This window comes from Anolis carolinensis, chromosome 1 (genome assembly GCF_035594765.1).
Source record: "Anolis carolinensis isolate JA03-04 chromosome 1, rAnoCar3.1.pri, whole genome shotgun sequence".
NCBI classification, from domain to species: Eukaryota; Metazoa; Chordata; class Lepidosauria; order Squamata; family Dactyloidae; genus Anolis; species Anolis carolinensis.
In genome coordinates this window covers 338835786-338853701 of record NC_085841.1, presented here as the reverse complement: position 1 = coordinate 338853701, position 17916 = coordinate 338835786, and the positions used below count along the sequence as shown (strand labels likewise).

The 17916-nt window shown below is 39.5% G+C and overlaps 1 protein-coding gene across 1 annotated transcript in view; it reads left to right on the top strand.

The window, feature by feature from the left end:
* kcnk10 (potassium two pore domain channel subfamily K member 10) overlaps window positions 1-16528 on the top strand; it is a 92238-nt gene extending 75710 nt beyond the window's left edge. The window contains exons 5-7 of the mRNA XM_008116437.3: window positions 7536-7722; window positions 12750-12892; window positions 14436-16528. Coding sequence (XP_008114644.1) covers window positions 7536-7722; window positions 12750-12892; window positions 14436-15056 — 951 coding nt within the window. The 3' untranslated portion in view covers window positions 15057-16528. The remainder of the gene's footprint in view (window positions 1-7535; window positions 7723-12749; window positions 12893-14435) is intronic.
* Window positions 16529-17916: the final 1388 nt, after the last annotated feature.

The following is a 17916-nucleotide window of genomic DNA, read 5'->3' as shown; positions in this document are numbered from 1 at the left end:
TGCTTTTTTATTGTTGTTATTGATTTCTTGGGCAGAGAACCTGCCCACAGGCAATAATCAAAGCCAGTTTTGACATCATTATGCCAAGAGTGTATATAAGGGTATCAATTCTCCAGTAATTGCCTTATGTTTGTTTTCCGAAATGATCAGTTCAGATTTCATCGGACAAGAATAGGTCAGTGGCAGGGCATGGTTTTGTTACCCCACTGTTTCTACAATCATCAGCTTTTCTCATGATCATTCTTCAGGGTTTTCATTTAGAAAATGGACCTTTTTGGGTGAGATATTAAACTTTGATTTAACACTATGCACAATTTATTTATTTATTTACCACATTTGTACTCTGCCTTTCTCACCCCGAAGGGGACTCAGGGAGGCCTTGCAACAGGCAACAATTCAATGCCATACATATATAAATCCATAAAATAAATGCAATTAAAATCCAGCAGTTAAACATCAATTATTAAAACATCAGTTAAAATCACGCAATCCAAATCATAATCCAGGGCCGTTCCATTTGTCAATCACATTAATTCATGGTCACTTATTGCACTGCCCATTACTGGTCAAAGGTTTGGTCTCAAAGCCACATCTTAATTTTTTCCCCTAAAGGTCAGGAGAGGGGGGGGGCTAATCTAATTTTGCTGGGGAGTGAATTCCATAGATGAGGAGCCACCACTGAGAAGGCCCTGTCTCTTCTCCTCACTGTGAAGGAGGTAGGACCAAGAAAAGGGCCTTCCCGAACAACCGTAACCTCTGAGGTGGATTATAGATATATGTTCAGACAGGTAAGCTGGACCAGAACCATTTAGGGCTTTATAGGCTAAAGCCAGCACTTAGAATTGTGCTTGATAGCAGACTGGCAGCCAGTGGAGCTGATGTAATGGAGGGAGTTGTATACTCCCTGTATGCCACTCTGGTGAGCACTCTGACTACCAATAGTCTATTCGGGATGTAACAAGAGCGTGGTCCACCATGGTCAAATCTGACTTCCCAAGGTACGGGAGAAACTGGCACACAAGTTTTAATTGTGCAAAAGCTCCCCTGGCCACTGCTGAAACCTGGAGTTTCAGGCTGAACTATGAGTCCAGGAGGATTCCCAAGCTGTGAACCTGTGTCTTCACAGGCTGTAACCCTATAACCTGTTTGGCTTTTCGACTCACCAGGAGTACCTCTGTCTTGTCTGGATTCAATTTCAATTTGTTCACTCTCATCCAGACCATCACAGCAGCCAAGCACCACAAACTTTGGATGCGCACCATTTCCTCCCCTATCTTGACTGCAGAGAGATCAAAAGTTTACTCTTTTGCTTTTAAAGTAATCAGAATTTGATATTAAGTTAGAACTGAAAGAATCACTTCCTTGTATAAAAGGAAGGAGCAAAAGGAATAACTTGTGAAGGTAACACTTAGCCGTTGGTTAATGGATGTCTGGAATGATCCTCTGGGAAGGTTTTTCTCCACTTTTACGAAAACATATTTGGTTTTATAACCAGAGGACCCATCAGGTTATGATCTGAAGAGACCAAGGGTTGACTGAAACTATCAAAGGTATTTCATCCATAGAGTGAAGTTGATTTGATGGCAAACAACAACAACAATTTTGGATTCTGGCCAGTTTTTCCAAATGTAAAACGGGAGCTAGCATGACAATGAAAAAAGAAGCAAGGAATCTGGTAACCATAACATGGTATATATAATTATCATCTTGTCTGAATTATGTTTCAGTATGTTTGTCCTTATCCAATCCATTACTCAAAGCAGATAGTACACATCATTTTCTGTGAGCAGTACATACTACTGGCTGGAAGGGCTGATGTGGGAAATGTGGGCAATTTGACCACAACAACCTGATGATTTTTCTTCCAAACCTTAAGATTAATCTGCATTTTTAAAAAACTGTGTAGACATCTTACAGCTACAGTGGCCTTTCCTTCCCCTTCTAATATTCCTTTTAACTTTAGCCTGACGGTACTGCAAATTGGTGTGGCCTGAATATAAAGACAGGAGACTGCTGTTTTCAAAAGATTGTTTTCCCTTAATGGGATGTGGAGAGCTACCTGCATGACTCTCTATTAACTGTAGTGTTAATCACACCACTTTAACTCCCAGTGTTTCTGGCCCTATGAGTCCAGAGCAATTAATTCTTATCACACAGGGCCAGGAAACAAACAAGTGCTGAATGCATGATGTAAGAGTTCCCCTGTATTGCATGTGCAATTGAGGGACTACTGAAATGGAGGCTAGTGTTGAAAACCTAGGACTTGTCACCTCACCTCGTAGGTGCACAATCCTGACACACAGTGCTCTTGACAACTTGTTGCAATGCAATTCTTTGAGCTTTGAAGAAGATGGTTTTAAAGATCAAGCCAGGGGCTGCTGCGGTTTTTAGTTTTGAATATACTGAAATGCTTTTAATGTAAGCCACTTTGAGACTCCTTGTGGAGATAAAAAGCAGGGTATAAATAAACATAATAATAATAATAATAATAATAATAATAATAATAATAATAATAATAATTTGTGCTAGAAAACAATCAAAATTCTACAGTCCATTGTCCCTGAAGATCTCTGTATCTCTGTACTGGGCTGGAGTCTCTAGGTCAGGCATGGGCAAACTAAGGCCTGGGAGCTGTATGTGGTCCCCTGACCGCTTTCCTCAGGCCCTCATTTTCCCTGTCCTGTTGGCATAAGGACATAGTAGCCTTCTGCATCCTTAAGGCATGCAGCAGCTGAGAGCCCTCTGGAGTGCTCTCAGCCACTGCATGTCTCACCCTCCTCCCAGCATAAGGACGGTGTGAGCAGCCATGCCCTTATGCTGAGAGGATGGCCTGAGGAAGGCATGCAGAGGCTGAGAGCCCTCCGAAGCATGCTCAGCCATTGCCTGTTTCACCCTCCTGCCATCATAATGCTGAGACAGCCCAAATGTCGGGGGAGGAGGATCAGGGAGGAGAATCTAGGCAGTTGCTGCATGCCTCGTTTTCCTACCGGCATAAGGATGGGGCGAGCAGCAGGAGGACAACCTGAGGATGATCCAGGCCCTGTCCTGCCCCTTCTGACCCCACCCTCACACAGGCTCTCTCCCCAATGGGTCCATCCCATCCAGTGCATGCCCAGCCACCCTCCCTCCTGGCCCGGCACTCTCGATTGGGCCCACAATGCGGCCCCATGGCAAAAAAGCTTGCCCGTGCCTGCTCTAGATGAAAAACAAGAAAACCAATAAGTTATTCCCTAGCAGAAAGTAAGCTATCAGGCATAGTTGTGGAAAGAAAGGGGTTTATAGCAATTGCAGTCCACAGCAGTTTAAAAGCAAGATCAATTTTATACCATAACGTTTATTTCATAATGCTTAATGCTTATGTTGCATTATGAGTTTCTTTAAACGAGTAAAAGCAATGGTTACACACAACTAGAGGCAAGATAAATTTTGAATAGCTGCATACCTGCCAGAAATAAGCTCTTTCTCAAGCTATAGTTACTTTTTCCATGTTATTTTACCATAGCTTTTTCAAATTAATTGTCCATGAGAGCAATGCTTCTCATTAGCTGAGGAGAATTGGCAATTATTTTTTTTCCTGTGTGCCAGGAAATACTACCATGTTTGCACTCACTGAGTACAGCGGTTCCTTTCTGTCCTGGAAACAGTGGGCAATGGCTCAGGGACTGGTCTACAGACTACAAATTTTGAATAGCACTGGTTTAGTTGTTGTTCCAGCCAGCATAAGTAATGGTGGAAAATTGTGGATTTATGGTAAAGCAACCTCTGGAGAGCTATACATTCTTCACCCCTCCTTTCTGTACCGTGCTTTGTGGAGGAATTGCAATTACTGAATAAATATTTTGGTGACCATATTACCCCAGATATCAATCTGAGATTTAAGAGAATACCTCTTTTTCATGGAGGAGTCAAGCTGAATTATGAAGATGGCATTTTAAAGTTGTGAGATCTTCTTGGAAGTTCATGCAATTAGTGGAGAAAGTATCAGAAGTGAACTTAGTTCTTCCCAGAGCTTCCTCAAAAAATAAAATAAAAAAATAAACTGGCTATGATCCTTTGCTTTCCCATAAGTCAAAAATATGATCAATCAACATGTACTATATGCATAAAGACTTATGATTTGTCATCCTAGAAATTATATGTTCATTACTGCTGTGTGCCTTCAAGTTGTTTCCAACTTATGGTGACCTTATCACAGAGCCTTCTGGACTAAGACCCACCCTTTTAATGTCATCCAGTTTGTCCTAACACTCTTATGCCATTCTGTATATCTTATATCTTGCAGTGATTCTGTTGTTACAAAAAAGGTTTGACAGTCTTTCTAAAACAAAGAATATAAAGTGGGTGGTAAACCTTCCTAAGGATGGCATTCCACAACTGGTAAAGTAATGTTAAAGAGCCTGTTTCTTATAGGTATTTGATAGATCTTAGTTGTTTGGAACTCAGGGTCCTTCCATACAGCCATATAACCCAGAATATCAAGGCAGAAAATCCCACAATACCTACTTTGAACTGAGATTTCTGAGTTCACACTGCCATATATTCAAGTTCAAAGCAGATAATGTGGGTTTTTATTCAGTTGTGTGGAAGGGGCCTCAGAGAAGTATCTGTGAGAAGTATCTCCTATAATGACTGCACAGTCTAGGGAGGAGAAAGATATGGTTTGAAGGGCTTTACATTTTAGTTTAAAGATTCATATCAATACTTTGAACTGGGTCAAATTAGAACTGACAAATCACTGGCATACTATGTTCAAAAGCAAACTAGGTAATGCTGAGATTTTTTTTAGCAACACTGGTACATTTTTGTGCCTTGGGTTTGTTTGTTGACATACTTCTTCTACTCCTGGGTTTCTTAGCTGTGCTATGTATTTCTCCTGTTTTGTTCTTTCTTCAAAAGTAGGCACAGGGAAGAAAAATAGCCAAGAAAATTACAGGAGAGAGCAATAAGTTGGGGTATTTTTTAGCAAAATTGCTGAGAGTTGTGGGAATATTATTCCTCCTGTCTCCCGCTTCCCTTGCCCCAGCTGCTACCTGGCTATTGATTGCAATGTTTCACATTCAAGTGACCTTTTCCAAACTGAGGAAATGCAGTTTCAGCTTCTTCAGTCAAGAGCAATGGGGATATTCATTGGATGGGTTGATTGGTAACTGACCAAATCACAGCTGGCATTTCCACGGGGAACATGGCAGAAAGAGTTTTCTGAAATTGTATTTCCTTCCAGATGATCCAATCTGGAATGAGATCACATCTCTGCATGAAAGCACATTTCCAGTTTGAGAAACTAATCTGAAGCCATGAGAGATATAGGCTAATTTTAACTGAGGTGGTATATGGAACTCATGGGAGTTGGAGTCAAGTGACATGTAGGGGCAGAAGTTTGTCATATGTAATATACACCTACCATTTTATTTGTGGAAATAGCATCATAGAGTTAGAAGAGACCAATACGGTTCTATGAATTCAAGAGAGCATCCATAGGGATTTTATCCTGGTAAGGCTGGCTGCTCATTAAGCAGCAGTGAGGCATCTGTCTCTTAAATGAAGCATGAGAGAAGGAGGACACTGTGCCATTTCAGTGCTAACAGTCATCAAGGCCACCATGCCCACAATGCTTGGCTGTAAAGAAATACTTCTTAAGGTGCATCTACACTGTAGATTTAATGCAGTCGGCACAGTTTAACTGTCATGGCCCAGTGCTGTGGAATCATGGGAGTTGTTCGAATCTGGTGCCTTGCCAAACTTTAGATCCCAGGATTCCATAGCATTGAGCCAAGGCAGTTAAAGAGATGCCAAAATGTATTAATTCCACAGTGTCGATGTCCATTCAGAGCCAAGTGTAGACCTGCAGCTCTGTACGACTACTATTGTTCTTCCTTGAGCCTATGGCTGGGGGATTCTGGGCCCTGTAATTGAATGTGACTTTCCCAAGTTCTCTTTCAAAGTATTAACTCATAGCAAATTGCATGGAAACTAGTTGGTATAACTGCATGTCCCTTTATACAACCAAAACACAACAAAAGTCATAACCATCTAGAAAACTAAACATCAGTTAGAAGTATTGCAGCCTAAGTCATTGAAGAGACCACACAACAAAAGCACTCCTAAGGGATGGCCATTCAGGTTATTGAAAGCCTCCGAGCCAGATCTTTTTGGAGGGGGCATTGCACATTATTGTGCCATGACTATGACAATCATCACCCTCCTAATTTATGATGGAGAAGGTGCATCAATGATGACTTGGACTGAGAAATTCTGGTTTTCAGCAAGCAGTGGAACTGTGGTACAAGTAATGGGAATCTTGAAAACAACAGACAGCTATTTGTTTTCCCTTTCCCCCATTTTCTACTAACAGTGAAAGGTTTGCCATGATGGAGCAAACCACAGAATAATGAGTTTTATTATCTTGGATCCTTACAGATCAAATGGTAGAATTTGTTTTTGTTTTTGAGCTACATAATACTATCTCCTGTTCCCAGCAATGTGAGCTGTTGAAGTGGGAGTAAAGAATATTGTGCTCTTGCAGATCTCGTGTTCTTTGCAGTTTAAAACAGTTAACAGCTGCCACTACGACTCAGTATTCAGAAATATTTTTACTATTTTTAAAAATATACTTTTTTTTTATAAAATCCCACTCTCTAGCTGCTATAGAGTCTAGCTAATAAAGCTAATAAAGCTTTCAAGATACAGTTAGCCCTCCATAGTTGTAGGCTTGTTGATTTAATTATTTGCAGAGTTGATTAATATGATCTCTGTAGGAATAGAGGTCCTCCAGTGTGACTCTATGGGAAGTTGACCATAGGATTGTGCTGGAGGACCTAAAGATTTCTAGTGAGAACACCTCTCTAAGAATTTTTAAGTCATCCAGTACAACTTCATAAACGTCTACTGGAAATTCACCATTGTGTTCTGCTGGAGAGCCAAGAGATTCACAGAGAGGTGTTATTTGAGATACAAAAATAGTGTAGGGGGCTATTCATAATGTTTGCATTTTTATGCAAGTTTTGTAGCCCTAAACCCCATGAAAGTAGAGGGATATTCTTTAAAAATGCACTAAGCCCCACAATATCAAGGGCATTGAATTGTTGCCAACACTGTGAACCACCCTGAGGCCCTTTCGGAGTTGAGAAGAGCAGTATATTAATACTGCAAATAAATAAGTGAATGAATGAATAAATTCCAGAAGTGGGAAGTGGAACCAAATACTTAGAAAAGAATAGCAGCAGGTATAAATCCTTTAAGTGGGCTCCCAGTAGCTAGTACTACTCAATTTTCTCTCAGAATGAAGATGTTAGCTTTACAAAAAAAAAGTGGGAATGGGAGACTGTGATGAACACATCAGAGTCTATTCCTCTGTTTTGACCCTCCCAAATTCATCTACATCCACATCAAAAGCTTCAGACCTGCATTGCCTTTGCATAACGTAGGCTGACTGTTGCGTATTTGATATTTCCAGATAGTAAGTCATTTTATGATGGTTTTAGGAAATTCTCTATTAACGAGCAATGTTTGTCATTTCCCATCCTTTTCTCTTGCAGAAGAAACAAGTGAGTCAGACAAAGATCCGTGTGATCTCAACCATTCTCTTCATCCTGGCTGGTTGTGTCCTTTTTGTCACCATTCCAGCAGTCATTTTCAAATACATGGAAGAATGGTCGGTTCTGGATTCCTTTTACTTCGTAGTAGTCACTCTGACCACAGTTGGTTTTGGTGATTTTGTGGCAGGTGAGTTGTTTTTTTCTTCTACATAATAGAAGCCTGGTTGGATTCTGTTTGAGGGACCATAGAGAGAATGGATGATCCTTGTTTGACTTCACCATTGTTGATGATATTTTGAAGATAGAATAGTAGTTATTCTGAAAGTATTTTAAAAGTAGAGTAACATAGAGTTACTCTACTTTTTTGCTACTTGGCACAATTTGTTTTTGACACCAATAATCCATCTTTACCAACACAATCCAGCTGAGTGCTATCATTATCCAAATTCCACCATCATATTCCCGGATAAGTGAAGAATCGTGTTTGGAAATATTACTTGCTTTAGTAGAAGGCCCAGGCCAAATTCCAAGGCAGATAAGATCTATTTCTGGCAAATATGATGGTAAAACAAGCCAGGAAGAGATGGCAGGCTGGTGGGAGAGGTATCTCAAAACATTTGCTGCCTGAGGCAAAGCAGAATATGGTCCCACACAAGTCCCAAAGTGAATTGCATTATACTCTAGACCAACTATTTTATTTTTTATCCAAGGTAAAAATCTCTTACTTGCACCATTATATTCCTAGCAATAAAACCTCAGTTTATTCTTAGGTTTCATGCTTTCCAATTGTAGGGTTGGCCCTAGATGTTTGTCAGATATCATGAATGCAAGGATAGGCAAATGCAGAGGGAAGAGAGGGCCTTTCTCTTTTTGCCCCCTGGTTGCCCTGATTCACATTTTTGTGTACTAGAAATGATGGCTTTTCACTTCCAGATGCCATTTTTGCTATAAAAATGTCTTGGGAGCTCTTAACAAGGTTGACTTGGGGGCATAATCTGCCACATTTGTGGCTAATTTTGGTTCAATCTGACTGGGCTCGGGGAGGAAAATCCAAAACCTAGCATATTAAAAAAAAAGAGATTTGGAGTTCTGAGGCTTCTAGGAGGCTACTGGAGCTAGATGTCCACCCCTGATGTAAGGCAAGTCAAAATGTCTGCATTGCTGCTCAATGGATTAGGTTTCTTGCATTGTGGAATCAAATCTGGAGTAACTGTTATATGCAGTCAGACACGGCCCCTTCTGGTTTTTGAAATCACTTGCTCTCAATAGATTGATGAGGAGCAGTAACCTTTTTGTATGTTATGAACAAGTTGTTGCAGCATAAGGAAAGCCTCACCCTGCAAATGTTTGAGTAGCATTGGGTAGAAAGGTAGCGGAGAGGTCATGTTGATTCTCCCCTGGTTGTAGTATCCTTTTCAGGCACTTTCTTTCTTGATTCAAAGTCCAAACAGGCCTTTTAAGAGATGAAAATCCCACCAATAGATTGCTTAAGATGAGGAGATGAGACTTGATTTAAGTTACCCATGTTTCTGTCCTTCCTGTCAAATTATTTGTTGGTAAGATTTGAAAAGTAGTGGAAAAGAGATCTGTGGAAGAAGGGCAAGTTTCTGAAAAATGAAAATATCCACCTAAGAATTTTTTTAAAAAATCACCAAGTTTATCAGCTGAAATGTACAGCATGAGCTCCCCTACTAGAAATCAGACAGATTAAATGAGCTATACAAATGAATTCAGTTTTTATATTTTGTGCACAATGTTTTACAGAATCAACAATTGTGTAAAGGACAACAGAATTTTTTAGGACTTAAAACCTAAATGCAGTAGCTGAAGAAAGACGCCATGTATAAATAATAGCTATCTGTCCAAACAATCATACCATAATATCAGTAAAAAGGACATCTATATTTAAAACCAAATGGACTGTAGCTTTCAAAAGAGCCAAAGTGTAAATTATGTTCTCTATCCTTAATAGAATTTTTGGCCCTGCCGCTCTATCATTTTAGAAATCTTGTACTGGATGCAAGAGACAAATGAGGGCTGTGCCATGGGGAAGTTATGTACTTGCTGAGATGGGAACATAACAATACTAGGATATAAATCTCTCTACCTGTCAACTACCAATAAACTAGTGTATCAGTTTGGACTGATGTACTCCATTGCTGTGATGAAGAGAAGATGGTTTGAAGCTGAGCCGAATACAAAGCATTTGTTGCAATGGTAAGGGAAGGCAATGGGAAGAGAGGACAGAACTGGAACTAACTGTGTGTACTACAACTCCCATAATCCCCTAGTCAAAATGTCAGGGATTCTGGGAGTTACAACTGAAAAGTAACTTCTCCAAGCTCTGTGGGCCTGTTTTCTGACTTCCTGCATGCATCTGGTTAGTCACTAGTAGAAATAAAAACCTGCACAATTGGTATGATCTTGTTGTTGAATGTAATCTAGTATTCATTGCAGCTAGAGAACCTCCATTAATTGCAGTTGGCTTAAGTGGAGGATGTTGAGGGCCCTTCCAGACAGGCCCTATACCCCAGGATCTGATCCCAATCAAAATCATGTAATGGCTTGTTCTGTCTGTTCTTCTTCCAGCATTGCAATCATTGCCTTTGTTAGTCTTAATGGGGATTAACGCGTGTGTTTAACTAAGGAGGGGGCCCTAATCAAAAGGCGAGTATGTATATAATTACCAAAATCCTACAATGCCCAGCATAATATTATTTATTTATTTAAAACATTTATATTCTGCCCTTTTCACTCCGAAGAGGACTCAGGATGGAGCACAACATACACACAGCAAACATTCAAAACCTAAAATAAATTATACATATACAAAAACACTAAAATCAGTTATTTTCACATTAAAACAATTATTTAAAACCATCACAAGTCAGCTGTACCAGATCTGATCATAATAAGAGCCCTGCAGTCAGAACTCCACTGGAGGTCATTCTCCCCAGGACTCATGGTTTTGTTACTATTTCACCCTACAGGACCATTCCATGATTGATGGAAAGCAAGAAGTAGATTTGAGGAGTATCTTCCTATGCCTCATAGCAACATGTGGATTGATGATATCTTCTATTCATATTGCTGGGATCTCAGCAGATTAGGGCATCAATCTGTGAGGCAAAACCAAATGCTTTCCTGCTATGTCCTCCAGCAGTTGCAGAACGGTTATTAGGGGGATTATTGCACCAACCCAATGGATTCTCATGAGAGGAGCTTTGGTTCTTGCAGAGGGTGGAAGGGAACACCAACACACACCCGACACACACAGGGCTACATTCCACACCTTCATGGTAGCATGATGTGAGAGGTCAAATAATCTTGCTCTCAAAGTAAGACATGCATAAGAAAATATTGTGATATGATAATTCTGTACTTCTTTGCTTCTCTTCCCAATTGAGATAAGAGCAAAGAGAATCCCAATAGTATGTCCAATTCCCATTCTGTACATCTTTCCAATTGGAAATGGCAGGGGCTGTTTAGCCCTATGGACCAAAAGGTACATTTCCCTAAGTGTTAGGCAAGTTCTTCAATAGTTAACGGCCTTTCCTTTCGTTGTTTTGAGAGCCTGAAAGCACACTGCTACAAAGTTAGTTAATTGCGCTATGAATTCTTAGATTGTCTAAATCTCCCTAATTCTCTATATAGTCTTGGCTCTAAGGGTGCATCAACAGTATAGAATTAATGTAGTTTGATGATGCACCAAGAAGTGTCAAATTGCATTAATTCTACACTAGATGCAGGTCTACCTTGGAAAAGCTTTTGGTAAATTGTGGATGGCAAGCAATCACAAAGGCTTCAAATAGTAGGCATTGATTGCTGATTCACACAAGTCCTTTGTGTTCATTAATCTGGAAAAAGAATTGGTGCTGCTGATAAATATGATTCTGGCTGGGAAAAAGGCAATGAATGGACGCAGAACTGAACAAGAGGTGGGGGAAGTAACTGCCCTTTTATTGCCTGCTTTCTCTGTGCAACAGATCAGTTTTCTCTGCTTTACAGTGAGTTTCCCACTGGGACGTGTGTGATGAGAATAACCTCTGTGCATCATAGCAACAAGAAACCCACCACTTGCCCTTTCTTGTACATTGAAAACCATAAAGCTACATAGTAATGTATAGTGTGTGTGTGTTGAGAGAAGTCTGAAGCCAGAAACAATATTTGGGTCTCCACCAGCAGGTGTATGCTTCAGTTTTTATATGTGTCTTCAATCATTGCAGGCACGTTCATGGGCAGGCTGCATGAAATGCACTTTAGGGCTTCATTGGAATGTACCAGATTTCTAACAAACTGCAAAATGCAAAAGCTCAGGGGATGAAAAAGAAATAGAGGGAAGATTAAACCATGGTGGCATAGTAAAAAAAATTGAGTACTCCACATGGCAATTTTTTAAAAATGACATTTACAGCACTATTCTAGGAATGTCTTCTCAGAAGTAAGTCTCATTGAAACATTGCTGGTACAGTAGAGTCTCACTTATCCAACACTCGCTTATCCAATGTTCTGGATTATCCAACGCATTTTTGTAGTCAATGTTTTCAATATATTGTGATATTTTGGTGCTAAATTCGTAAATACAGTAATTACTACATAACATTACTGCGTATTGAACTACTTTTTCTGTCAAATTTGTTGTATAACATGATGTTTTGGTGCTGAATTTGTAAAATCATAACCTAATTTGATGTTTAATAGGCTTTTCCTTAATGCCTCCTTATTATCCAACATATTCGCTTATCCAACATTCTGCCGGCCCGTTTATGTTGGATAATTGAGACTCTACTGTACATGTGTATAATCCTGTAATTACTTATTTCAGTATAAAACCCATTTAACTCAATGGAGTTGACTTCTGAGTGGACCTGGACAGGATTTTGCATTGGTTGGCAGTTTCAAAAAATAAACATGTGCACGCTTACATGCAGGTTTTATTATTTCAGCCACTCATGTGGACAATTGTGGATTTTGAAGTATTTTGGATTTCAGAATTCCAGATAAAGGATATTCAACCTCTATAAATTTACTCAGGGGAAACAGCATAATATGATGAAGTGTCATTTGAACACCCATAATTTTGAGGACAGGGGAGTGTACTACAAACAGAAAAAATAGAGTGTGTGATTGCATCTTGAAATGTGTCTGCATCAAAATAATTCCTGAATAGTTATCAAATTTTATTCTTTGGTTTTCTCCCTTCTTCATCTAAAGGAGGAAATGCTGAAATCCCTTACCGGGAGTGGTATAAGCCCTTGGTGTGGTTCTGGATTCTTGTAGGCCTTGCCTACTTTGCTGCTGTCCTCAGCATGATTGGAGATTGGTTACGGGTTATTTCAAAGAAGACTAAAGAAGAGGTAATTACTGAAAAATGATTGATTTCACATGATTTTCTGTGCTTATTGGTGCAATAATAATAGTATTATTATTTTTTGGTCTCATTCATGTAGAAGAGAGATTAGAAACTTGCTGTCACTCTACTGAAATTGAGCAGAAAGTTGTGCCACTGATTTTCTGGTGGCAAAGCAAATACAGCCATACCTCCTCATTTATGGCTTTGACTTATCTGGATTTTATTATTCACAGATTTGACTAAAATGTTTTCTTTGGGAATCTCTGTGTTTTCCAATGTGATTCTGTTGTGAAAACCCTCCAGAGAGAACACCTTTCTAGGTCCTTCAATGGGATTTTATGGCCGTCTTCCAGTGAAAGTTGACCATAAAGTCATGCTGGAAGACCTAGAAATTCTCTTAGGTAAGAAAATAGCAGTTTATTTGCATTTTTTCACTTTCATGGAGGTTCTTGGCCCCTAAACCCAGCGAATGTGGAGAGCTGATAGTAATGCCATCAGATCAATCCAGGGAGCTTTGAGAAGTCCACATGAGACGTGCCCTACCCTTGATTTAGAAAACGCATAGCCTACCCTTCCACTGCTGAAAGCAATTCCCAGAATGGCTCACAGTAAGTTTTAAAGGCAATTTAAATGTAAAGTACACATTGTCAGCACAACAAAGACAATCCTTGTAGATTGAAACAGCAACATTAAAATGCATCCAGATCAACAATACTAAATTGAACTCAGAAGATTAAGAGGCATTCTTAGACCTGGAGAAGATAATAGAAGAAAGATGACCGGTTGGGAGCCCTTGGGAGAAAATTCTGAAGTGTAGAAATGGCCACAAAGGAGGCTTCTGCGCACTTTCAAGCAGTCTTTCTTCAGTTAAGGTGGGATACAAAGAGCTTCATCACTGAGTCCACTGAAATTGCTTTTGAGCCTTTCAGCATTCTGTCTGGAGGCACTTAGTAGAACTGTAGCATTGATCCTATAAGGTGAAAGAAAGGATCCATGAATTGACTTAGTGCACTTTGATGATCAAAGCATTTGAAGAAGGGTGTATGTGTATTCCCAGGACTGTTTCCAGGAAATCCATTTTATGCAACAAGAAAATACACCAGCAGTAAGAATCTCAATGTATAATTGAAGGCTACTATATAAGCACATTTACCTCTTCTATTACGTACAATTTACTCTTATTCTGCCAGTTATTATTTAAATCAGGTACCCTACATAACAATAGTCCTTATGCTTTGCATTATGTTGTAATTATATGTTAGAGCTTTACAATAACAGTGGGCCCAAAGGGAGTTCCTATGCCTTTAATAGCTCCTAGAAAGGAGGCATTTGACTCATGTTGTTTTCCTTTTAGCTCTAAATGCATTACTTTAAATTGTATTAATGGAAGTCAGGAAGTAGACAAAAACCATTTGGAAATGAACTGGCTGATAATAACCAGTTTTTAAAATTGATCAGAAGTGCTTCTTTAATATGTTGTTATTGACAAATATTTTAAGATTTCCTCCTTTCTCTCTTTTTTCAACTTTATTAATCCTCTTGCAAAGGTTGGTGAAATAAAAGCCCATGCAGCTGAATGGAAGGCTAATGTGACTGCAGAGTTCAGAGAAACCCGCCGACGGTTGAGTGTGGAGATCCATGATAAGCTCCAACGGGCAGCCACCATCCGTAGCATGGAGCGCCGGCGCCTTGGTCTGGACCAGAGAGCCCATTCATTGGACATGCTGTCCCCAGAGAAGCGCTGCGTCTTTGCTGCCTTGGACAGCGGCCACTTCAAGGCTTCATCTCAGGAAAGCATTAACAGCAAACCGAACAACTTGCGCCTTAAAGGATCAGAGCAGTTGACCAAGCACGGGCAGGGGGCATCCGAGGACAACATCATCAACAAATTTGGCTCTTCGTCCAAGTTGACCAAGAGGAAAAACAAAGACCTTAAAAAGTGTATTCCGGAAGATGTACGGAAAATATACGAGACATTCCGGAACTACTCCTTGGACGAAGAGAAGAAAGAGGAGGATTCTGAGAAAGGGTGTCACTCGGACCACTCTAGTACTGCTGTCCTCACTGACTGTATTGAGCAACACTTGGGTTTGGAGAATGGAATTATCCCCAGTGAAACCAAAGAAAGGGAACATGAAAACAAATCATTACTTGAAGACAGGAATTAAATGTCAAATCTGTCTTTTGACTGTCTGCAGACCCAATGTTAGTTTTTTATACATGTACATGGTATATAGATAGTTAGGTAGATATATGTATCAAGACACGTGCCTTAAACAGACTCCAAATTCAGTCTGAATTACATAGCATCCTAGAATATTTCACTGTGCCATAATGACCGAAGCTTGCTCTGCCAAAAGAAATCACAGATAAAACCCTGGAGAATGGCACCTGAATGTGGAATATGACAGCATCAGCCTACGTATGTCCTTCAAAAGTGCCATGGTAATGCAGCTGGAAGGTGAACAGCAATGGCAGGAATGTGTGTGTGAGTTCAGAGTCAGACATCTTGCAAGAGCATTTGGGGTAGTGAGGAAAGAAGGCCTCTGCGTGTCTTTGCAATGAATCACACATTTCTTCTCTCCCTTTTTATAAAAATGCAAAATTATGGGGTGAATGGTCAATAAGGCAGTCTTTATAGTTTGATCTAGGATCCAAATATGATTGTCCCCCCAATGTATGTTAAAACCACTGAATTAGCTTTCAGTAATCCAAAAACATAAAAACAATAATGTGCCCACATATAAGGAAGCCACCTGGATGCCAAGGAAACAGTGATGAAAATAGTGCAGGATGCTTTTTTAACAGGGGAAAGAAAAGAAAACCCATGGAAACAACACATTGTGAATACTTATCATGACAAATGAAGAAAGAGGGGGAAATGAAATAGGACTCAATAATACTAGGGGATAAACTTCAGAACTTTAGAAGCTGCTTTTTATGGGAGAAGAAAACATCACAATCTTGTGCTTGGTTCAATAAGCAGTGAGCCACTTTCCTTTTTAAATTTTTTTGCGTTCACACTTTGTATTACTGAGGAGCTTCAGTTTTTAAGCTGTAATTCTGTGAAGACAGAAAACAAAGCCTTTGCATGTTGTCAAGCATTTGCTATTCTCTGTAGCAAGATGTAAATCTTTAAAAAGAAAAGAAGGAAAGTAGTAGATGTTAAGTTCATAGACAATGTAAAGTCAAAGGGGCAGGGCAACTTTCAGATCTCAGGGCTCTGTGTCCCTTTTAACATGAAGGGTTAAAGAAGAAAGACAAGTCACCTTAAATTCCGCAAAGAAGATGATGACAAAATGTGATGAAATATTTTAATGCTTTAAGTGCCATTAATAACATCATAATTGTGCAACTGTTGAATCACATATTTTAACAAATATGCTCCCTTAAGTTTTACATTTCTTTCCTGTTTCTTTAGCTTTCCTTTCTTCCATCCTCCCCTCCCTCAGAACCTAAGGAATATCTCATTCTTTTTCTCAAACCAAATGGCAAGCGGAAAAAAATCACATGTTTTATATTCACTGTCATATCATTGCTGTGTGGACACAGAAAGCACAAATTGTTTTAACTTCAAAATGAATGTTAAATGAAGAGGCTGTGAGAAAGTTAATCAATGGGAAATACATACAATGCTGGACTCCTGTGTATGTTTATGTGCTTGAGAAAGTGTGTGGTGCATTACTGGTGCTCATTTGAAAGGGAAACATACTTTGAACACATGTGGAAGCCCACATAAGTTTAAACAATCCTTCCGATATGATTCAGGAGGCATTCTTTTAAAAACAAATTTAGCATTCCTTTTCTGAAATGCTTGGGATAAGCATTTCCAGTTTTGATTTAAAAAAAAATTGCATGTACATAATGAAATACCTTGGAGATGAAATCCAGGTCTGAACACAAAATTTATTATGTTTCATATACACCTTATACACTTCGCCTGAAGGTAGTTTTATACACAACATATTTAATAGTTTAGTGCATGAAACAAAGTTTGTGTACATTGAACTATCAGAAAGCAAATGTGTAACTATCTCAGCTACTATGTGGGCCATTTTGAATTTTTGAGTTTTTTGAATTCTGGATAAAATATGCTCAATCTGTACTGTACTCTTTTGCCCCTGAATGTTCAAAATGGACAAAATCTATTGCAACATTTTATATACTTTTTCATAATCTTAGTCAAGCATAATTTGTCAAAACAATACCCCTAAGACAGCTTGGTTGATGCTAAGGGCCTTTTTGTCAGCGGGGATGATGGGTAGCAGAGTGAAATCCAAAAATTCACCATCCCGGTCTTCACCTCCTTCTCTCCAGACTGTTTCCCATGTGGAAAAACAGCACTGGACAAACACACTCCAGCAGATGAGGGTTCGGTTGGAAATCCAACAGCAATAAACTTTTATTTACATTTCTATATACAAACAGAGCAAATCAGTCCTTCTCTCCAAGAGCGCTGTTGCCGAAGCGAACTCATGCATGCACACACACTGCTCAACGCTGCTCTTCAGGAAACTCCTCTGCATTCCACAGGACAAGAAAGGAAGTCCCGGTCAAAACAAACTTGACCCCATTGGTCCTGTGATACATCAATCATAGCAGACTCTCATTAACTCCATAACTGCTGAAATGCCTTGCCGAAAAACTAACACATAAGGCATTTCTAATAACCCAGATTGATTTTAACATTTCACAATACACAATACCCTGACAATTTTCACACCAAAGAATTATAGCACTGTGGTGCCATTCTACCTGGTATGGTTTCACTCTGTGGAATCCAGGGATTTGCAGTTTAAGAAGTACATAGAGTTCTCTGCCAGACAGTTCTACTGTGTTTGCCAAACCAAAAACCCGGGATCCCACAGCATGTAGCCATGGCTATTAACATGGAACCATATTGCTAAATTCTGTAACCATGTCTGTTGGCTGCCAGTATGCAACATGGTTATTTTTTGACCTCATCCTCTGTCCCAAGTAGATTGGATGTGGGACAATTTGAGTAGATGACTTTGACAGAGTGATGGG